Here is a 23,642-nt window from a genome sequence, read left to right as displayed (position 1 = left end):
GGCAGCATCATGTTGTGGTGATGTTTTTCAGCAGCAAGGACTGGGAGACTAGTCAGGATCAAGGGGAAAGATGAACGGAGCAAAGTACAGAGAGATCCTTGATGAAAACCTGCTCCAGAGTACTCAGGACCTCAGACTGGGGCAAAGGTTCACCTTCCAACAGGACAACGACCCTAAGCACACAGCAAAAACATTGCACAAGTGGCTTTGGGAGAAGTCTCTGAATGTCCTTGAGTTGCCCAGCCACTGCCCGGACTTAGAACCCGATATAACATCTCCAGGGAGACCTGAAAATAGTTGTGCCGTGACACTTCCCATTCAACCTGACAGAGCTTGAGAGGATATGCAGAGAAGAATGGGAGAAACTCTACAAATACAGGTGTGCCAAGCTTGTAGCGTCATACCGAAGAAGACTCAAGGCTGTAATAGCTGCCAAAGGTGCTTAAAAAGTACTGAGTAAAGGGTCTGAATACTTGTGAAATAGCTGGTCAGCTATAAAATTTGTTCTGCGAATATTATTTTGGGGAAGTTCCTGAATGTCATGTTTCATAGGAATGAGTGTTTGTGGTTGGAAAATCGCTAAACTTCACTGCTTTTCACAACATGATCATTTTAACTGAAGCATTTTGATTTCTATGCTGCCTCTCATCCTGTGGTCTCAGCATAGATATATTCATCATGAGTCCCACCCATTCAAAATAGCCCAATTATCCTCTGTGTAGTCTACCACTATGATAACATTCATGCCATATCCTACAGTGATAAATGTATCGACGAATAGACAGAAAATGGATCAACCATCCATATAAGTCAGCAGAATATGCAAGAATGTTCTCTATTGTGATTTTCTAAATTTTTGTAATGAGCGTCTTTGATATTTTTTTGATATTTAATATATACCACATGGATAATTCACTAAATCATTTTTTTGTATATGAATAAAGGCTTTTGACATGCCCCTCCATGCACCTGACATGGTGGAACAAACTCCCTCACGACGCCAGGACAGCGGAGTCAATCACCACCTTCCGGAGACACCTGAAACCCCACCTCTTTAAGGAATACCTAGGATAGGATAAGTAATCCCTCTCACCCCCCTAAGTTTTAGATGCACTATTGTTAAGTGACTGTCCCACTGTCCCACTGGATGTCATAAGGTGAATGCACCAATTTGTAAGTCGCTCTGGATAAGAGCGTCTGCTAAATGACTTAAATGTAATGTAAATGTAAGATTTGAATCCATTTAACCCCAACTTTTCTCCCAAATTTCCACCGGCATTGTAGATCCCTAGTTATTTTGTTGCTTTGACAGTCATTTCTGAAGATTACTATTTATTTCATGTGATTAGTGATTCACTTTAAGGTCAACCCTGTTATATTAACTGAACTCTCTTTTTAATATGGTGAAACTATTCGTTTTTTTTTATTTAAAAAAAATCATTTTTAAATAGACATTTAACATCTAATAGTCAAATCATAGTGTAAAAGAAGGTGAGCTGGTTCTTTTTTGTTGTTGTTGCCATTTTATGGTGTTTTGTGTTGGAAAATTCAGTGAGTCCAGCATAACAACTGTTATCCATCAACTATGTTAGCCTTAGACATGCTAAAAAAATTTTTTTTAAAGCTTGCATTCATTTGCCCTTCCCTGTTGCACACAACAATCTTCCATTTGTTTCCCTTATCACAAGATTTATGGGTGATTTAAGATGAAATCGTCAACCCTGTTACTTTATTTGGCACATAAATATGCACTTTCTACAGCCATTTTAAAAATGTAACCTCATGAGATGGGAAAACGTGTTATTTAAATTCAGTTGAACATGTGCTCTTTATGACAGAATGTTTAAATAAATTGAATAACAAGATAGGCCTACATGATTTGACCTCGTTCTTTTCTGAGTTCCCAGTTGGTCATTAAAGCACCATTAGAGACACGTTCATCGTGCTTTCAGGACAACTTGGAACTCGGGAAAAAATGAGGTCAAATAATGACGTCAGTGATCTTCAGGTCTGAGCGCTATAAAAAAGCCCCAGTTACCGACTTGGTATTCCGAGTCGGAGCTTGTTTTTTTCAGAGTTCCCAGTTGTCTTGAACGCTTTGAATTTGAAAGTCTGAGATTTCCTGTTGTACTGTCATACTGTTGTATGTGTAATGTTTACTGTTAATTTTTGTTGTTTTTCACTTTATATATTCACTTTGTATGTTGTCTACCTCACTTGCTTTGGCAATGTTAACACATGTTTCCCATGCCAATAAAGCCCTTGAATTGAATTGAATTGATCTCCGAGATTCCAGTTATTTTGAACGCGGCTTCAGGCCAATGCGGTTTCTGCATTATGTGCATTTTACATGACACTTCAACATTTGATGACAGCCGTTTTAGCTCCCCATTAATATTACATGGGAATATACAAAAAAATACTATAAAACGGAATGTATAGAATGAGCATTACGATGCATAAACATGATACTTCAACGTTCTATTGCATCCATGTTAGTTTACCATTAACATTACATGGGGAATATTTAAACCATGCTATGCAATTTAATGTCTAAAATTAGAACAATATTCACAATTCTAAAAGTATGCCTAACTATTTTAGGGTGCGTTCGTAAATTCACTCTGGCTATCTACTCCGATTTCAAAGTAATCTCGTCTGAGTGTGTCAGAGCGCAGAATAACTGACGAATTTACGAACGGACCATCTGACAACGCTCTGAATTTACGAACGACCAGAGGGCACTCTGAGTGTACTCTGGCACTCCAGATTGAATTTACGAACGCACCCTTAATATATGGCTCTGGTTTTAGGCGGCATATTGTGACATCACAACCACTCCCCCACTCAGAATGCGTGCGAATGCTTAGTGGAGATAACCGACACACGGAACATGAGTGTTACTTTTTTTCTGGTGCCATTTAGCGAACACCAGAGACATACCTGTACGCACTACGTCCGCCCCAGACGGGGAGGGGTTTTGAATGTTTTTGTGTGACTGTCAAGTCGACTCTAATTTGAAATCGAGAAAATAAGACGTCGGACTGAAGATCAAACCTATAGTTTACGGACTCCGGTCTGTTTTGCGGTCTAGTTTCTATTATATATTTTTATTGAGAAGCAATCAGTCAAGGAATATTAAGTCTGTTGTGGTGTGGTGCTGGGGATTTTATATCCACCTCGTCTTTTTTAGAAGAATGGCGAGAGACGCTAAACATTGCCCCCTATCACCAATGAAAAACAGTTTGTTGGTGACCGCAGGGATACTTCTGATTATTCAAGGTAAGAACCATGGACATTGACCCTGTTTTCTGTACTCTCCAGTCCTTTTATTACGTTTACTTTATGTGTTTCAATGGGTCACGTTCATTCAAATGTTCGATATCGGCAACCGAACTGTGCCATAGATCCACCCACAGTCCCATATGAAACGCATGCACATTGTGTGGCTCATCAACACGGTCATACATGATTTCAGAGGTGGGGGTATTGGATTCCTCAAGACTTGTTATGGAAGTTTATTTCTACACAATACCGTCTGGTTCCACCCGAGTTTCGGTTCGCCATGTTATGCATGCAAGGTGTGGCCTCCCGGGGTATTTATTTCTCAGAGCGCGCAGACTGCAGCGCAGGTGTGATTGTTCCGAATCACCTTAATCCCGTCGTGGTCTGTTTCGACACCGTCTCGGTTGATTTGGTTTTGTTTTGTTTGATGGTATCCGCAGATCAAGTTTCATTCAGCCAATAGTGATCTAGCTGATATTTTACAAGAACTGAAATGAAGTCAGAAAAAGCAACAGGGTGTTCCTGTAGGCTACAAGACATTGTCAGCAAAGACACTTGGTTATGGGCGTTTTGTGTGGTTTGATTGACTGGTCCGTTGTGACAAGGGGGGGAAAAACGAGAATGGACTCTACCTACATGTGTATTTATCCTACTGTTTAAAAAAAACATTTACCAACCAAATATCAATCTATTGTAGCCTCAAAATTGTCAAATGAAGATGGCTAATGTAGCCTACATAGCCTATGAACTAGTTATGTTTTAGCCTTCTAAACAATTAAGTTGTCATGTCTCCTGCATTCAGCACAATTGAAGAGTGCATTGACTGCAAGCCTCATCACTGCCAAAACCTGAGCATGGGTATGAAAAATAAGGTTTCTCCTAAGGTTGGACTGGTGTTTGACCAGAGAGAGTATAGATGTCTTGAGCCTGTCAGGGTTTAGGGCTACTAGATTTGAGGAATGTATTGATTTTGATGGTTGATCGCACAGTGTTGCATAGGCCTATGTAATTTGTGTTTACTGTACATTTACTGTAGCCTGATGCTTTTAATTCTATTAAGAGTTTCTGGGTAGAGGTTTGCCTGGGTTTATAGTTCAGATTGTGAGCTGGTTGTCATGGATACTCCTGAGTGGCAGCATGAATTTGGGACATTGAGATGTCCATCTTGTCTGGTGGCTTTGCTCATATACCGTTTGATACATCTTGAATTCAGGCCTGGGATGTGGGGAAAAAAATACATCCGTTTTGTGTACTGTAATGTTTTAGTAAGCGTAAAGAAAATTCCATTTTTTTTATAGGAATCCATTTTGCAAATTTTTATGTCCATACAAATTCTCATTGCAAACAGGTGTCAATATTGTAAAGTCTGCAGTATAATTTAAGCAACAACCAAAAAAAACCAGGCTCCTTGCTTGCGCATACATTTCTGAATGTTTACGATTTCAGAGCTCAATCAACATTCGAAGCACCCTGAATAAACTGAACATAACAAACTTCTACCCCCCCACTCCCCCATCCAATACCCCCACTCAGAGTAAAAAAAAAAAATCCCAGCCCTTTCACAGTATGCCTATTCTCTCTTTCTAGCCTATTTTCAGACTTTGCTCCAGCTCCTGTCCGGGCCCTTTGTTGGAGCAGCTTTAGTCATTGGTCCGATATCCCCCCTTCCCCTCCCTCTCCAACCGGAGTTCTGGGCCCCATTGTTTATAGACGTGTGGTGTGTGGGGGGGGGGGGTGTAGGCAGCCAAAAGTTCCTGCATGTCCTCAACTCACCCAAACCATGCCTCTCGCTGAAGGGGAAGGTATCAACTATGATTTCCTAATTTACTCAGTCTTATATGTAGAGGTTTTCAGGCCTGGTCAAATTAAATGACCTACTCTCTATAATGACAACAATTTCAAAAGTTAAATGATACGTTTAGAATTTTTCTGACCGGTCAAGCCGTCTCACGGCTTTACTGTGGAATGACCCAGATAATCTTACAGGCAAACGGAATAGAACAGCACCTTCACAAATGCATAAAGACATGCAGAGGAGTAATCCATGCAAATAGAAACATAAACGAATAGCGCTATGGTGGAGTAATGAGATGGGTTCACCGGAAATAAACACCCTCTCCACCACCAAGTAACTTCTAAATCGCTTGCAACAAGTTGTTGAGGTCAACCCCTCCTGCTGATGCAAGCGAGATGGCAGCAGATAACCCCCCCCCTATTCTTTCAAACTCCTCCACCCACCTGCAGTTTGAGATGAAACGGAGGCTAAAGAGATGGATTTCTGAGTGGGCTAGGAGAACTCTCGCCCTTCCATGTGCCCTCTGTCTAAATCAGAATGTCTGACTTGGCTCCCTGCGACTCCCCTGCGTTTAGCATGTCATTCCCATTTGCATACTGCACACCGACATCTCTCTCCACCAGTGTCGGGCTGAAAATGTATTCACAGCACCTCTCTATGTAAAACAGACACAGAATATAATCAAATAAAAATCCCGCTGGTCCAGTGCAATCTTTATTAATTACTTTTATATCCCTCAGTAATTCTAGGGTTGATTGAAAATTGTGCCTGGCAGCTGCATGACAACAAGTCCTCGCCACTTCGGTGTGCTCTCCTTCGAGCACTTCACCACGACGTGTCGTCGTCTGCAGGCCTGGCCGACCATTCTGTCTGGCTGTTAAAAGGCACGACAAACGCATGGTGTCTTTATGGTCGACGCTGTAACCCGTCTCTGGTCTGGCGCAAACAGGAGCTGAGCACCGTCCCTTTTCCCATCACTTTTGGATCAGTTCACTTTTGTGGAGTCGAGGCGAAATTTAAACCGGGAGACGAAACGAAAACGGATCTAGTTGCTTCCTGTAAAGAGATCTGGTTACCACTTCCTCCTCCTCCTGATTTTAATTCGGGCAGCTCCCTTAACTCCCTAGGCATCGAAGAAAAAATGGAATGAAATGATATGCATGGAAAAACAGAAAACATCGAGGCATTTTCATGACGGTCTTGGGTAGCAAACAAAAAGATAAACATTTTGCTTCCATTTTCCAGTGGTTTTGGCAAATGAAACTGACAGGCATGTCTAGGCCTGACAGTCTTAACCCCAGAGTCTATTTTCAGTGCAGAGGCTTTTTACAAATGTGACGATGAGACCCTAATACCTTGATGTTTCTATTGGTCTTTTACTTTCAGGGGGAGTGACTTATAGACACCCAATTGTCACACTGGGTGAGTGATTGCTGCAGAGGTTGCTAATAAGATGCATTCTCTTTCAAGTATGCTCGGTTACATTTTTTTTGCATGCCATTTCCAGCAGGCCCGATCCGATGTTCCAGGCGTCTCAAATTCAGGCCTACACAAATGTTGATACAGTTAAGAATGTTTAACTGGTGAGCGCGAGTGCAGAAGGGATGTGGGCACATGCTAAGGAGACTTGCTGTTTGCAGCATCACACGTTCTTGCACATTGACAGGAGGTTGTCGGAATCCTCCGGCACACGGCACTGAACACCGTTGATGAGACACAGGGGCATGATCTGATCCAACTAGAATACAGAACAACTGGAATAACTCCAAACAGCTTCCCAGTAAGCGTGACCACATGTCCCGGATTGTGTGGGATAGTCCCGCATTTCAGCCCATTGTTCCGTATCCGGCGACCAATCAATCATCTCCCGCATTTTATCAACAAATTCAAACACCGCAAATTTAGGAAAAAAAAAAGGTAGAGTTGTCCCATATTTCAGTCAGACATTCCAACATGTCGCTTGCAGTCACGTTGCACTTATGGGAAAGTGATGCTCCTCATCCAACCTGACAGAGCTTGAGAGGTTCTGCAGAGAAGAATGGGAGAAACTCCCAAAATACAGGCGTGCCGAGCTTGTAGCGTCATACCCAAGAAGACTCGAGGCTGGAATCGTTGCCAAAGGTGCTTCAACAATGTACTGAGTAAAGGGTCTGAATGTGATTTTTCAGTTCTTTGTTAATACATTTGCAAAAAGTCTAAAAAGCTGTTTTTGCTTTTGTCATGATTGGGTGTTCTGTGTAGATTGATGAGGGGGGGGGAACTATTCAATCCATTTTAGAACAAGGCTGTAACGTAACAAAATGTGGAAGAAGTCATGGGGTCTGAATACTTTCTGAACGCACTCTATATATTGTATCATAAGGATGTTGTACTGGTGATTAACATTTCTCCAATCGTTGTTGAGCTCTGATGTTCTGCGCAGCGCAAGAGGAGACTTAGGCCAATGTCATTGGTTGATGATATACCTATCACATTTCTCAAATCCTTTCAGGCTAAACTTTTGAGAGGACAGTTAGGCCTCACTACTTACAAAAAGCGTGCTTCTGACAAAGAGCTACAAAAGTAAGTCAGTAGCTGTATTCAAGAGAGGCCCATCCTAAGTGAACTTCATGAAAATGTTAAAACATTTTCAGAAGTTATCCTTCTTAGATATAACTATACTAAATATATTCACGTCACCAAATAATTGATTAAAACATTCTTTTTTTGCAATGAAAGTCGTCTGTAGCCTCGACAGTACTTCCTGGGTTAGCACATGGTGTCCCTGGGTACATTGACTTCTAGGTTTTGTATCGGAGACTCATGGTTCTCACCCCCTTCCATACACTTACACAGTAATTAAGATGACTTCCAGAGGATGTCCTCCAACGTATCAGAGCTAGCTATATTTTGTGGTATTTGATTCACTTATTTAGCTAGTGAATGCAGCTAGCTAGTTTAAACACCTGGCTCTAACAGAGAGGGGTGCTATGTTAGCTAGCTGGCTAAGGCTATCCAACACTGGAACTCTTCCATGTTTATGTAAGCTTTTGGTTTTTATAAATGTTTTGCTACCGGGGCCTGCCGGTGTAACTACTTGCTGTACACTGTACTGCATGATTGTAGCAGGTTTACTGACATATTAGTCCCAGTAGCTATGCTGACTTTGAAGTTAGCTAATGGTGAAAACGATGTAGACTGTGCGTAGTGGTTATGGTATGAAGGTTTGGCTTGGAATTTTTTTTTTTCGCCTGGTCACAGACAGCTGTTGTGTTGTGCACTGAAGTCCACAATCAAAGGAAAAAGGTGAGGACAGATGCGAGAAGGAATTATACAACGAGCAAAGTGATCATGCTGTTTTGTATGTGGCTGCTATGAAAGTGAACTGTGTGTGCAGGTGATAGGGGTGTATTCATTCCGCTAATCCTGTTGAAAAGGTTTCTTAAATGGAAACAAAACTGGGATAAAAATACCTGAATTTGTCTAATAGAAACTCATTTGCACTAATGATTACACCTTAGATCAGCTAGATGCAGGCAAGAGAGTGCAAGGTGGTATTGAATGTGTCCCTGACTGTCACCTTGATTACTAAAAAATGTCTCTCAATCTCTGCACCTACATTTTACACTTTCATTCGTAGGCTAGGTTGTAGCAACCTGATGGGTTGGGGAACATTTTTGTGTCATGTAGTAGCCTAAACCTATGGTTGTTACACTGAACCGGGTGAATGGAATATGAATGACAGTCATCCAACATGCTGTGATAGAAATAAGGACATGCTCATTACAAACAAATCATCCTCCCTAATCTTAAACGGCACCAACCGCCACTGGCCGTATTAGACTGAAAGCTCTAAGGTACTTTTTTGTCAAACTTGTGAGGCTCTCCAGTCTCCGTGAGGCTCTCCAGTCTCCGTGAGGCTCTCCAGTCTCCGTGAGGCTCTCCAGTCTCCATGCTCATTAGTTGTTCATTCAACAGATATGCTGCTACGTCACTCGATCCCGTTTTTAGAAGTCTCCCTTGATAACCGTTTGAGACCAACCAACGTTTCCTTGTCCACATATTCTCGGATTCTCGGATGTTCATCAAACGGCCACGCGTCTCTCGTTTCACATTTTGGACGAGGAAAAAGGATAGACTAGGTGCGGCTGGTGCGCTATTAGCTAGTTCAGTGCACTGCGGAGGTGTAGTAGTACTGCCAGAGCCCACTGGAGTGTCTAAGATCAAAGATGAATTCATGTCTTGGAAGATCACATAAGGATTCATTAGTATTCTACAGAGACCCATATAATAGCAGAGTATAATGTCACTGTTTACACCAAAAATAAACTAAAATCTCAGAAGAAATTAGGTGATTGTGAGGTGATTATTAGCTGAATAGTCCAACAACGAAAATCGAACGAGGTCAAAACTCAACAGCATGCGACTGTAGGCTACTAGGCAGAATGTGCTTTGATTTTAAACAAAATGCAGAAATGCTATATAGTTTAACACCATCTGCTCTAATTTACTCATGAAACAGTAAATCAATTGCAAGAAGATCTAAATATACTGAAACAAAATATGGGTCAGCTTGGGAGGGCATAGGCCCACCCACTTGGGAGCCAGTCTCAGCCAATCAGAATTTTCCTCACAAAAGGGTGTAATTACAGACAGAAGTACTCTTCAGTTTCATCAGCTGTCCTGATGTGGAAGTCGCTGACGTGGTCTGCGATTTGTTAGGCCAGTTGAACGTACTGCCAAATTCTCTAAAACAACGTTATGGTAGAGAATTGAACATTACATTCTCTGGCAGCAGCTCTGGTGGACTTTCCTGCAGTCAACTTGCCAATTGCACGCTCGACTTCAGACATCTGTGGCATTGTGTTGTGTGACAAAACGGCACATTTTAGTGTCCCTTTATTGTCCCCAGCACAAAGTGCACCTGTGTAATGATCATCTTGTTTTATCAGCTCCTTGATGTGACACCTGTCAGGTGAATGACTTACCTTGGCAAAGGAGAAATGCACACTAACAGGAATGTAAACAAATGTGTGAACATTTTTGAGAAATAAGCTTTTTGTGCATATGGAACATTTCTGTGACCTTTTATTTCAGCTCATGAAACATTGGACCAACACTTGTTGCTTTTTAAACATTTTTCTTCAGTGTACATATGGCAACGAAAAAAATAATGTAGGCTACACTGTCCTGGGAAAAAATTTTTTATCCTCTTGTCAACACATTAGTTTTTTATTTTTACAAGTTCACCTTACATGGATTTGGAATCGAGTCTCCGTCTGTAACGCACCGCTTTGAACTTGACAGGTTTGTGGGGATTGTCAGCCTCTCGCTATTCCCGGAACTTTTTTTTCCTTCTAGTATCTGGGTTTATTGCACTGTGACACTGCTGCAACCCTGTTGAGTGTCAAAATGTGTCTGGTTTTCCCGGAATGAGCCATCCGGAGAGTGTCAGAGGGAGCTGGACGCCTCCGCCTCGGGAAGGTATCCGCTGGAGCGTCTGGAGGAAGACACTGCTCTGAGGCTCATGACAGCACACAGCGCTGTAGGGGGGAAACGGTTAAGGCGTTTAGTGTGTACCGTTTCTCTGTCGGAGTCGATGGCAGTGACCCTCAACAGGCTTGGTTGTTTTCACCCTCTGATATGCAACACATACCCAGAATTCTGCACTGGCGGTGGGTTCACACCAACCACAACAAGCCAAGGTAACTGCATGCTATGTAAGGCATGGCAGTGACGGCGTCTTTGGCACGCCTGCTTCCAGACAGCGCATTATGCCTCCATATCCGTGCCCACTCCCCCTCTCTCCTCCCTGCCAGCTTGTTTGTTGGTTGAATTCCTCCGTTCAGGTTTATGTCTGTCTGTGACTCACGGATGATGCAGGCTGGACACTGCCTAAGGGAAGACATGGCAGGCCTCCCACCTCCATCAGTCGCTATCGCTCAGTCGGTGTGTGTCACATGGGGTGATGCTCATTGCACCCCCTCTGGTGAGGTCACCGCTGGAGGTCATCTGTCTTTCTGGCAGAATTTGAAGAATTTCCAGATAAGCTTCGCAGCGAGGTTCACAAGTTCATTGGAAATGCCATTTTCTGTTTGTTAGTCTTTTGTGTGTATGTATGTGTGTGTGTGTGTGTGTGTGTGTGTGTGTGTGTGTGTGTGCACTAGTTTCTGTACACAGTGGATATATTGTTTGTCTGGAAAGCACCGTAGCAAGGGTTTTGAATCCAATACAGGTTATCCTTACCCCTTTGCTCACGCATTCCATTGCCTTATTTGGGCAGTGGAGCGAGACAGCACAATTACCGTGGGCCGCGGGGTTGTTTTAACATAATCGCTCTCTCAGCCTCTCTCTCCTCGCCACTGTCTTTCTCTACTCTCGCGTTTATGCTCGTCATCCCTCCCTTCCTCTTTTGTCTTCTCCATCTCAAGATCTCTCTTGTGCTCAATCTTTTCTCGTTCGCGTCTCCCACTCCTCCGTTCAAAGTGCGATCAGATAAGCAGTGCCAAGCGAAAAGTAATGGGGGACGGCGTTAACTTGTGCCTCTTCAGGCACGCAACAGATTCCTTGGCCCTGCACAAAGGTGATGAATAAATGTTTCATTTAATATTTTCCCAGGAATTTATCCTCCCGGCAGGCTTAATGTGCCTCTATAGCAGGACTAGGTATATATTGATTGGTTTGTTGTTGATATTCAGCCAGCGCCACACAGAGCGCCACACAGAGCGCCACACTGAGTGTTGTCTGCTCAGTGCTGAGAAATACTGTCTGAAATGACCATGTCATAGAAAATAATTTTGTCCTCTTTTCCTGTAAAAGGCTTACCAGTGTGATTACTTGTGAAAGCTAAATTGGCTTTCTGCCCTCGGTCTTTCTCCAACTCCCATTCTGTCTCTCTCTCCCTCGCACATTAAAGCCAGTCCTCTAAGATTAATCCCCGGCACCCTCACTAGCTCGCTCTGTCTCTCTTTTATCTGTTCTCTCTTTCATATTCTCCCCCTGAAATCCCTCCATCTCTCGCTGACTCGGCGGCAGAGCGGGTCAGGCATGGTCATGTTTATTTTAGTGCTTATCTGTAACGGTGACCCTCAGACCGAGCCACCATATATTACGTCCCCCCCCCCCCCCCCTTCTCTCCTCCTCTCACCACATCCAATATTTCTCCCTTTGTGCTGCTCTGCCTCTCCAGCCACCATTTCCTTATCCCGCCCTCTCTCTCTCTCTCTCTCTCTCTCTCTCTCTCTCTCTCTCTCTCTCTCTCTCTCTCTCTCTCTCTCTCTCTCTCTCTCTCTCTCTCCTATCTTTTCAAGCCATTCCTCTGCACACCCTGCGTCTAGGCGACTACACACGGTAGAGCGGCTTAGTTTGACGGTCTCACTTTCCTTCCCTTTCCCCCCCCTGCTCAATTCAATTGAGTGTACCGTCTTGTCATGATACATGTGCCCTCATTTTGTCAAACGATGTACATAATATTGTACTATCAAAGATAAGATGCCCCCCCCCCCCCCTCTTATCTTGTTCTCTAATTTCCCAGTTCTCTGTTATGGGAGCAGACAAAAATAATCTACCATTCTGACACATGATTTTCAGCCTGAGTCGTTGAACCCAGATATTATAGCACAAAAAGGCTGGAAGAAGTGCTTATTTGAACTCTCTTCCCCTGAGGACTTTCCTGCCCCCCACCATCCCTGATCTTCCAGCTGTCTCTCTCCACACTGTCTACACTGTCCCCCCGGACCGTCCAACAATGAGGACAGTTAATATTGTTTGTTCAATCGCTGTTCTCGCCCGTCTGTGTTTGCTAAGACTAATGTTGATTTCCTCTCACAATTTAGCATTTAGTTTTTGAACACAGATTGTCAATAGGGTTGCGTCTTCTCAGCGCTGTGCCGGCGTAGCTGGGACGACGCGTCTCCCCATTCGCAAGGAATGAAGATGAGGAGAAAAACATTTCTTACGCCGGGAAAACACATGACAGCTCAAACATTGCCTTTGCGCCATACATCAGATGAAATGTAGCACAGACTCATTTGCAGTGTTGCTTTTGACGATCGATTTAACACGGTGTGTCAGAGCTTCTCAGAAACCCTACTGCTGCCTGACTCCGACTGCAGACTTTTATTACGAGCAGGAGGATGGGTATTGTACATCACAGGGTGTGTCTGCACTAAGAGGACAGTAAAAGATGACCCGGCGGATCTAGACAGACCTGTCCTGCAGGCATGACTTTCTTCCTGGTGCCCTTTGCTGTCTTGCCTTTGGAAGAAGCCAGACAGACTCCCTCTGGGTTGGAGCTGAATTGCCACCTAAACTGAGTGTCGTGCCCCTATGATGTACAGATGGCTTTCCAGTCCACGAAGTCCTGTGCCGTGCCTGCAGGCGGACTCTGTGACAGGTCGTCCGCTGTCCTATTCATCATGGAGTCCTAGTCTATCTGGGATAATGGAGCCCTGGCCTCTCCAGACAGAAATAGACTTTGAATGTTCTCCCTCCCACCATTCTCGCTGTGACCGAGTATTGAGAGGGAGGCCCTTTGAAGCCTGTGCGCCTAACCTGTATGAGACAAGCTTTCCATAAGTCATTTGGATCAGTGTTCACAGTAACACTGTTCTGGGATCTGTTCTCACTGCCCAAACTGGCCCCTGGGATTCATAGATTTTTTTTTAGAAACCCAAAAAACAAACTGGCTCCAGATCAACCTTTTTGAGTGGCTCTTTTTCGTGTTTTATCCTGCCAAACAGCACTCCAGAGAGGAGCTTCCTGTTTTTTTGCCACTCATGAATGGGGGTGAATAGATACTTTGCTAGGATTTTGTTCCCATTAGACCATCGCTGTTTGTATGTGGCCCGGCCTGTTGATGTGGGCATTAGACCTTTTTCTTCCATTATGGTGTGAAGGACGAGCTTCGCTTCCATAGAGATTCCATTTCAAATGATGGTCCTTGTGGCAAAGAACACCTGTGTTCCATATCTAGAATCTACTGTAGCGACAGGCACTCAGTCTGGACCTGGTTTAGAGGAACCATGTTTTTGTCAAGCGGCACCGCCAATAGGCGACAGGGAGAGAGCATCCACGGTACTTCACTCTCTCTTTTTGTGAGGATAAATAACAGTCGTCCGTGTCTTAAGAGCAACGTAGCACTAATTCATTATCGCTGAAGGCCAGCGTAACTGGGGAGAAGTACATGTTATTCATGTGGGAGGGGAGAAAGAAAAAAAACCATTTATATTTAAGCTGCCCTGTTGATACATAGAAATAACCATTACCGATGAGAGATAATGATACTGGTGCGCCGTCGAATTCGAGGCAGACGACGCAATCCAAAGGGGGGATTCCCAGACAAAAAAACCTGGGTTTTGTGACCTTTTTCCCCACCCAGTTGCTAATTATATACCCAGGATAAGAATTGCCACCAGATTAGAAGAGCTTTCCCAGCGACACGACAATGGAGGACAAACAGACCATGCCCCCCCCCCCCATGGAGGGCTAACAGACCATGCCCCCCCCCCCCATGGAGGGCAAACAGACCATGCACCCCCCCCCCCGGTGCTAAATCAAGATAGCGTTGGTAAAGGCCCATTTATCTACTTCCCCAGAGTCGGATTAACTTGTGGATACCATTTCTATGTCTCTGTGTCCAGTATATGAAGGCAGTTGAGGTAGTTTTGTGAGCCAACGCTAACTACTGGGAAGTCTACAGGTATCTATTAGCATGTCCTGGACACAGACATGACAAATGGTATCCCTGAGTTCATCTGACTCTGGGGAAGTAGATAAAGGGCTTCATTACCAAAATCCCAAAGTATCCCTTTAATGGAGCTACTGCGCTGACAGGATTCGAGTCAGACCCCGATCCATGTGTAGTAAAGAGGAGACTGTGAAACCATACCAGATGAAGGTTAACGGAGGTCAGATAGGATAAGGTCACGGTGGCGGGGCGCCAGTATCTCCCTCCGACAGAGAACCGTGGACGGACGATGGCCGGAGAAACATGAGGTGAATGTGATGCCCGAGGACTCTGAGGGGGTTTGTGCCTTGGAGTTGTCGATGAAGAAACGGGATGAGTGAAGCGGCATGTAAAAGAGAGACATATATCCTCTTTTTTTCTCTTTTTTTTCTCCCAGCTTTGCTATTTTCTGTCTCGCTGCACATTCTGCCTGTGGAGAGAATTTGTGCGTGCTGCTGAGGACCTCCCCTGAACTAAAAACCACCCCGTGGGCCCCCCAAGGGCCTTTTCCTTCCCTGGTTCCCCCTTTATTTGGGCCTCACGTTGCAGCTGAGCTGTGTTTATGATTGCTTGGTGGGCATGGGTGCTGCGCGTGCCAGTGTTTTTGGGAGCTGGAAGGGGGGCTCCCCGGTGATTTTCCCCCCCCCCCTCCCCTCCAGGCGCCACCCTGTTGGCTGCAACCCAACTTTATTCTTTCCTAATTTCAGACGCAATGCTTTTAGCCCCATCACGTCCCCTCGGCGAGTGCTTACACTCGTTTGCAGCCCAAGAGTTTGTCAGCGATTCATTAATTCATCATCATCACCACAAGGCCCGGCGCTCAGGGGCCGAGGGACTGCTTTACCCTCTCCCTGTTCGCCCTCTTTTCTCCTGCTCTCTTCCAGAGAGAGGAAGAGGGGAGATAAGAGAGGGCTGTGACGCCAGCCGCCATTAGAGCTATTGTACTCCCCGATTTTTAAACACACATTTAAATAGACACTGCCTTGGGAGGGAGCAGAAGAAGAGAGGAGGGGGACGGTGCCTGCACGTCATGCCCACAGGAACCGGCATAGATTATTAATGCACTGTGGAAATGTGTCCCTTCTGTACCCCATGTCGAAACGCTCCCCTTCTGCTTTCTCTCTCCCCCCACTTCCCCTGTTCTTTCTCTCTCCTTTTCTCTCCATCTACCTCTCCTCTCAGGCCACCTCTCCACTTCCCTTGATTCAGTTCACCTCTTCAACCCAGCCCTCCATCGCTTATATTTCCATTTTTCTCTCCCTCTCTAGCTCTCCCTGACAGAGACTTCCTGGTTTATTTTCCTGTTTCAAACCATCCCCCTCTTTAGCAGACATGCTCTCAATCTCTCTCTCTCTCTCTCTCTCTTTTTCTCTGTCTGTCTGTCCACTGTCTTTCCTTGGCCAATCTCTGCAAATTGGTTAGACTGGTGCAGTACATTTCAGGTTGAAGTGCCCTACTTTCCCACTCCGCCACCCCTCCCGATGTTTATTTATTCAGATGTGAAGGCGAGCAAATGAGAGTAAGGGAGGGAGGTAGCGAAGGTGGGGGTGTCAAGGGAGAGGAGCCAGGGAAACGCAATGAGCTCTCCCTCAGAGCAACCAACATGAAGTGAGCATTTCTGGCATTCCGTTCTCCGTTAGTACGATCAGCCTCCAGATAGAAGGGGTAAAAGATGACCGATTTCCAATCTAAAGCCAACGGAATTCAACAGTTTCTCAATGAGTGAAGCCTCAGTGAGTAGAGCTTGGCGGAGGCGGTGTACGTTTTGCATTTGGTAGTTAGTGAACGAGAGATCCCAATCGCCGTCAGACTATGAATGAACAGTCACACTACCCAGGGCCACCGTCTCGGCGGCAGTATAGTATCGCTCAGTGGACACTTTCCTTCCTTCCGGAAAACAAATGTGGGCTAATGTGTCACCGTATCACTGGGAATCTCCAGTGACACCTCTGCCATTGACCCCGACAGACACACTCGCACACAGACTGTCCCTCTCGATCTTTGTCACTCCAGTAGTCTGCCAGATCAACTGTGCCGTGGTGCCGCCTCCCATCGTCTAAGGCAGCGGATACTGGAGAGGGTCCAGGCCCTGGCACTGTTGGAATAAGCAATGTGACGGCTCCATTAGCAGTGATGGCTACAGGACTTCATTAGGCAGTACCTACACTCTGGGGACACTGTAGGGGGGGGGGGGGGGGACTGTGCCGGATTGAACAGGACAGGCTGATGCTGACGAGCACCTAATTAGCGGTCACACCGGGAGCCCGAGCAGAGGCTTTTGTTTCGCCACACAGGCATCCTCCTGAAGAGGTGTCCATAACGGCTGACCCGGAATCAGAACTAAGGCTCTTCATACTGTGTTGTAGGTTTGGATCAGGTGATGCTCGGCTGACCTCGGAAAAACTGTGCGCAACTGTTTTCTCTAAAAGCAATCTGCCGCTGCTTATCCACTGGGATAATGACCCAGGTGTTGATGAATGGGGAGGTGGAGAAAGCGAGAGATCTGACAGGAAGAAATCAGAGGAGAGGACATGGAGATAGAAGAGCTGGAGGGAACTGTGTGAAGAGCCAGAATGGGGTGAATGCTAACAGCAGGAAAGAGAAACTGCCGCAGCAGACAAAAGAGAGTAGTTAGAGAAGGTAGAGATAATGGAGGAGATGATCTGTCACTGAGACTGAGGGCAGAAGGCAGAGAGGGGTGGGGTTGCCTCATTATAAGTAATGGAATCTAGAAACGAGGAACAGGGGCTGGGGAGGGGGGAAGGGGGAGTGCTAAGCTGACAGGGAAGGTGTCTACTGTTCTCCGTAATGAGCTGAAGTGATGAAGGTCTGTGCTTCGTGAGCGCACATCAGAGAGGGAAGAAACTGGGGTGATGATGATTAGGGAGGCCTGGCGTGGGAGATTCCCGCAGAAGCCTGTGGGGAGAGTCGGGGGGGCTGTCTCACATCGTCTGAACTCCGCGTCAATCTACACAGATCTACTGATCTGACGCTGAATGGATGGACTCAAACAATCGACATCAGTAAATCGAAATGATGTGAGGATTCTTGCACAGCTCTCATTGGTTAGAATTGTATTGAACTGTGTCTGTGCATAGCTAGCCATCTATCTTGCTGACAGTGAAATGGATAGACTCGACACTGTGCATTTCTGTGAGTCAGGTGATGCAAGGGCTCTGTCCAGCTGCCTTCACGAGACAAATTCAATTAGGGTAGAGCAAATGGACAGTGAGGAAATGCCCATTGTTGCTCTTGCTGAGTGGGTAGACTGACTGCTCGTGCCGAGGTGGATAGACTGACTGCTCGTGTCGAGGCGGGTAGACCTCTGGAAGTGGGCTGCTAAATAAACCCCCCACCAGATAAAATCACAGAATAACAAAACACGATTTGTTTTGCATCATGGGCATTTCCTCTGGTGAAGACCTCACGCGGCGTGGAGCCATTTGCTCAACTCTCAGACCTTGGACAGGCTAGTACGTCAGAACACACAGAAAATAGGCCAGCCCGGTTTCCTGCTCAGTCTGTTTTACCTCGCTTGTTTTTGTGCCCTAGTTGTTTTTTATGTACAGTGGGGAGAACAAGTATTTGATACACTGCCGATTTTGGAGGTTTTCCTACTTACAAATCATGTAGAGGTCTGTCATGTTGATCATAGGTGCACTTCAACTGTGAGAGACTGAATCTAAAACAAACATCCAGAAAATGCCATTGTTTTATTTTTAAGTAATTAATTAGCATTTTATTGCATGACATAAGTTTTTCATCACCTACCAACAAGTAAGAATTCCGGCTCTCACAGACCTGTTAGTTTTTCTTTAAGGAGCCCTCCTGTCCTCCACTCATTACCTGTATTAACTGCACCTGTTTGAACTCGTTACCTGTATAAAAGACACCTGTCCACACACTCAATCAAACCGACTCCAACCTCTCCACAATGGCCAAGACCAGAGAGCTGTGTAAGGACATTCGGGATAAAATTGTAGACCTGCACAAGGCTGGGATGGGCTACAGGACAATAGGCAAGCAGCTTGGTGAGAAGGCAACAACGTTTGGCGCAATTATTAGAAAATGGAAGAAGTTCAAGATGACGGTTAATCACCCTCGGTCTGGGGCTCCATGCAAGATCTTACCTCGTGGGGCATCAATGATCATGAGGAAGGTGAGGGATCAGCCCAGAACTATACGGCAGGAGCTGGTCAATGACCTGAAGAGAGCTGGGACCACAGTCTCAAAGAAAACCATTAGTAATACATTACGCCGTCATGGATTAAAATCCTGCAGCGCACGCAAGGTCCCACTGCTCAAGCCAGCGCATGTCCAGGCCCGTCTGAAGTTTGCCAATGACCATCTGGATGATCCAGAGGAGGAATGGGAGAAGGCCGTGTGGTCTGAGACAAAAATAGAGCTTTTCGGTCTAAACTCCACTCGCTGTGTTTAGAGGAAGAAGGATGAGTACAACCCCAATAACACCATCCCAACCGTGAAGCATGGAGGTGGAAACATCATTCTTTGGGGATGCTTTTCTGCAAAGGGGACAGGACGACTGCACCATATTGAGGCGAGGATGGATGGGGCCATGTCTCGCGAGACCTTGGCCAACAACCTCCTTCCCTCGGTAAGAGCATTGAAGATGGGTCGTGGCTGGGTCTTCCAGCATGACAACGACCCGAAACACACAGCCAGGGCAACTAAGGAGTGGCTCTGTAAGAAGCATCTTATGGTCTTGGAGTGGCCTACCTAGTCTCCAGACCTGAACCCAATAGAAAATCTTTGGAGGGAGCTGAAAGTCCGTATTGCCCAGCGACCGCCCCGAAACCTGAAGGATCTGGAGAAGGTCTGTATGGAGGAGTGGGCCAAAATCCCTGCTGCAGTGTGTGCAAACCTGGTCAAGAACTACAGGAAACGTATGATCTCTGTAATTGCAAACAAAGGTTTCTGTACCAAATATTAAGTTCTGCTTTTCTGATGTGTCAAATATTTATGTCATGCAATAAAATGCAAATTAATTACTTAAAAATCATACAATGTGATTTTCTTGATTTTTGTTTTAGATTCCATCTCTCACAGTTGAAGTGTACCTATGATAAAAATGACAGACCTCTACATGCCTTTAAGTAGGAAACACTGCCGATTTGGCAGGTTATCAAATACTTGTTCTCCCCACTGTATGTGCGAAATCAGTCCCACGGTCATAGTGGTGAACGTACTGCTACATAAAAAGGGGTCAAGTTCCATTAACTATGTAAACTGATACCTACACAAGGCACATTTACCCAAAGAGGTGGGTGACTGTGGAGAGCACCTCTTCACTGGTATTTTTATATTAGGATGTTACAATCAAACAGTAAAGTCCATTGTAGACCACAGTGAAGGTGTACACTCACCAGACAGTTTATTAGGTACACCATCTAGTACTGGGTCGGGCCCACCTTTGCCTCCAGAATAGCCTGAATTCTTCGGGGCATGGATTCTACAAGTCGGAAATGTTCCACGGGGATGTTGAACCATGCCGATGTGATGTCATCACGCAGTTGCTGCAGATTGGACGGCGGTACACCACATCCACCAACTTGTACCGTTGACACCAGGCAGGATGGACTCATGCTGCTTACGCCAAATCCTGACTCTGCCATCAGAATGGCGCAAAGCGAACCGGGATTCGTCAGACCAGGTGATGTTTTTCCACTCCTCAATTGTCCAGTGTTGGTGATGGCGTTGCCCACTGGAGCCGCTTCTTCTCGTTTTTAGCTGATATGAGTGGAACCCAGTGTGGTCGTCTGCTGCAGTAGCCCATCGGTGACAAGGACCGAGTTGTGCATTCTGGGATGCCGTTCTGCACACCACTGTTGTGCCGTTATGTCTGTTTGTGGCCTGTTAGCTTGCTGCACGATTCTTGCCCTTCTCCTTCGACCTCTCTCATCAACAAGCTGTTTTCGTCCACAGGACTGCCGCTGACTGGATGTTTTTTTGTTTTTCACCATTCTCGGTAAACCCTAGACACTGTTGCGAGTGAAAAGCCCTGGAGGGCAGCTGTTTCTAAGATACTGGATCAATTGCGTCTGGCATCGATGATCATACCACGCTCCGTCACTTAGGTCAGTCGTTTTGCCCATTCTGACGTTCAATTCGAACAGTAACTGAATGCCTTGATGCCTGTCTTCCTGCTTTATACAGTGCATTCGGAAAGTATTCAGACTCCTTGATTTTTTTTGCCCACATTTTGTTACGTTACAATCTTATTCTAAAATGTATTACGTAAAACTAAATCTTCATCAATCCTCAGACAATAAACCATAAAGACGAACCAAAAACTGTTAGAAATGTTTGCAAATGTATTTAAAATAAAAAACAATTTATGTAAATAAGGTTTCAGACCCTTTTGCTATGAGATTTGAAATTGAGCTCCGGGGAATCCTGTGAAGCAAGGTGGCAGCATCATGCTGTGGGGATGTTTTTCAGTGGCAGGGACTGGGAGACTTGTCAGGTTCGAGAGAAAGATGAACAGAGCAAAGTACAGAGAGATCCTTGATGAAAACCTGCTCCAGAGCACTCAGGACCTCCAGAATGGGGTGAAGGTTTACCTTCCAACAGGCCAACGACCCAAAGCACACAGCCAAGACAATGCAGGAGTGACTCTGGGACAAGTCTCCGAATGTCCTTGAGTGGCCCAGCCAGAGTCGAACATCTCTGGAGAGAAGTGAAAATAGCAGTGCAGTGACACTCTCCAGCCAACCTGAACGAGCTTGAGAGGATCTGCAGAGAAGAGTGGGAGAAACTCCACAAATATAGGTGTGCCAAGCTTGTAGCGTCATACTCCAGAAGACTCAAGACTTGTAATCGCTGCCAAAGGTGCTTCAACAAAGTACTAAGTAGGGTCAGAATACTTATCTAAATTAGATTTTTCAGTTCTTTATTTTTAATACATTTGCAAAAATGTATAAAAACCTCACTGCTTTATCATGATGGCGTATTGTGTGTAGATTGAGGGGGGGGGGACTATTTAATCCATTTTAGAATAAGGCTGTAACAGAAGAATGTGTGGGAAAAGTCAAGGGGTCTGAATACTTTCCGAATGCACTGTGTAGCAAGCCACGGCCATATGTCTCACTGTCTGTAGGAGCGATCCATTTCCGTAAACCTGGGGGGGGGGTACCTAATAAACTGTCATGTGAGTGTACCCTGTCAATCAATCAAATGTATTTAGCAACCATATCAATCAGTCAAATGTATTTGTAAAGCCCTTTTTGCATCTGCAGATGTCACAAAGTGCCGTACAGAAACCCAGCCCTAAAACTCCAAACAGCAAGCAATGCAGATGTACAGCCTTCTTGTTCTGTTTGTGCGTGCCCCTGTCACTTTATTGATGATCTCTTTGCTTGCCTTATCCGTGCTGTGACAGAGGCTTGGCAAGGTGTTAAAAGAAATGCAGATGGATGGATATTCTCCAGACTTGGTGTGGTATTTTCTGTTTGTCTTTGAGGGGAGACTATGATGTGGTGTAGAGCGAGAGGGGAACCACGAAAGCGAGTGACTGAGAGGAAGGACAGCCGGTGAATGACAGATGCAGTGGGTGGGAGTGTGTAGAGGAGGAGTGAAGAGTGTCTCTCTCTTGAAGACGGGCTTAGCAAGTGATCAGGTTTCCTGGGGAGAAGCATGTTTTTGAAATGTCAATGCTCTTGAAGAAAGCGTACCTACCTACCCGCTCTCTCTTGAAATGTATGGTCTTGTACGAAGTCGTTCTTCGCCATCCGTACATTTAGTTTCACTGGTCGGCATATCGACACGTGACAACTACCATACCTCAGATTCTGAAGTTGCTCCTGATCATCTGTCTGTAACATATGCCAGTGAATGCGTATTGTCTTGATTGCTGTCATGGATGGAATAACAGCTTTGCAAATATGTTAATTTACTACGCAATTATCTGTCCTTGTACAGGCATATAGGACTATGGTCTGTTCCAACTCCCCCCCCCCCCAACCCCCTTATCTCTCCCTGTCTTTCCCCCTTTCCTGCCCCTCCCCATCCCCGGTCCACTCTTGGCAGTCTGTCTGCTTTGTGATGAGCAGGGCTGTCACCAGATGTGACTGAGAAATAGCAGATGTTGCTCAGCTTCACAGCTGCTTCGCCTCGTCCACAGTGACTCCATCACATCTCCTTGACGACCAATAGCCCAGCATGCGTTCCTGGAAATCACGAGCTGGGTTGGGATCGAATATCAGTCTGTTTATGACTTATTTACGGTTGGCTTGAGTGAGTCGTGAAAATATTGATATTGTTGACGGGAGAGAGGGGAGGGATTTGGACAGTTTCTCGTCCAGACTAATCTCAGCCAAGGACATTTTGATATGTTTTGATTGAAGGGCACTGGTACAATATTGTGTGTTTTGATAGTTTAGGATTACTAACCAGATGGAACTGCGAAGAAAGTTAAGACATTTGATGTGGCCAGAAACCAAAACTGAATTTATAGAATCGGACAAGGTTGATGGCCCTCTTCATTTTGGTGCACAGTGTGAGCAGCTAGTCTGTGACATTCAGGGACCTTGACCTTGTCAATCGTATCTTTCTTTATTCAAGAAGAGGTGACTGGAACTTTATGACCGGCCTATCACATGTCAGTTTTATCGGGGTAGAGGTGAAAAGGGTGCTAGACTTAGAGTATCTTTTAGCCCAAGGACCTGCTGTTACTTAATTAAATTTCTCCCGTTATGTTTCCTCCCCACCCATCTGACAGATTGTGACTGTGATCCTGGAAATCCAGGGATCAGAGCAGAGTCAGATATGTATGTAATCAACGGAAGAGAGCAGACCGGCCCCGGCCTAGAAGCCAGAGACGAGAGATTTGGGTATTTT

At 45.3% G+C, this 23,642-nt stretch overlaps 1 protein-coding gene across 2 annotated transcripts in view; it reads left to right on the top strand.

The window, feature by feature from the left end:
* Window positions 1–2,861: 2,861 nt before the first annotated feature.
* The window catches only part of LOC124013351 (poliovirus receptor homolog), a 91,621-nt gene continuing 70,840 nt past the window's right edge, over window positions 2,862–23,642 (top strand). For both annotated transcript variants that reach the window (XM_046327647.1, XM_046327646.1), the window contains exon 1: window positions 2,862–3,282. In XM_046327647.1, the coding sequence (XP_046183603.1) occupies window positions 3,198–3,282 (85 nt within the window). In that variant the 5' untranslated portion in view covers window positions 2,862–3,197. The remainder of the gene's footprint in view (window positions 3,283–23,642) is intronic.

The sequence above is a fragment of the Oncorhynchus gorbuscha genome, linkage group LG24 (genome assembly GCF_021184085.1).
Source record: "Oncorhynchus gorbuscha isolate QuinsamMale2020 ecotype Even-year linkage group LG24, OgorEven_v1.0, whole genome shotgun sequence".
NCBI lineage: Eukaryota > Metazoa > Chordata > Actinopteri > Salmoniformes > Salmonidae > Oncorhynchus > Oncorhynchus gorbuscha.
The sequence above is the reverse complement of the archived record's forward strand: the minus strand, read 5'-3'. Positions and strand labels throughout refer to the sequence as shown.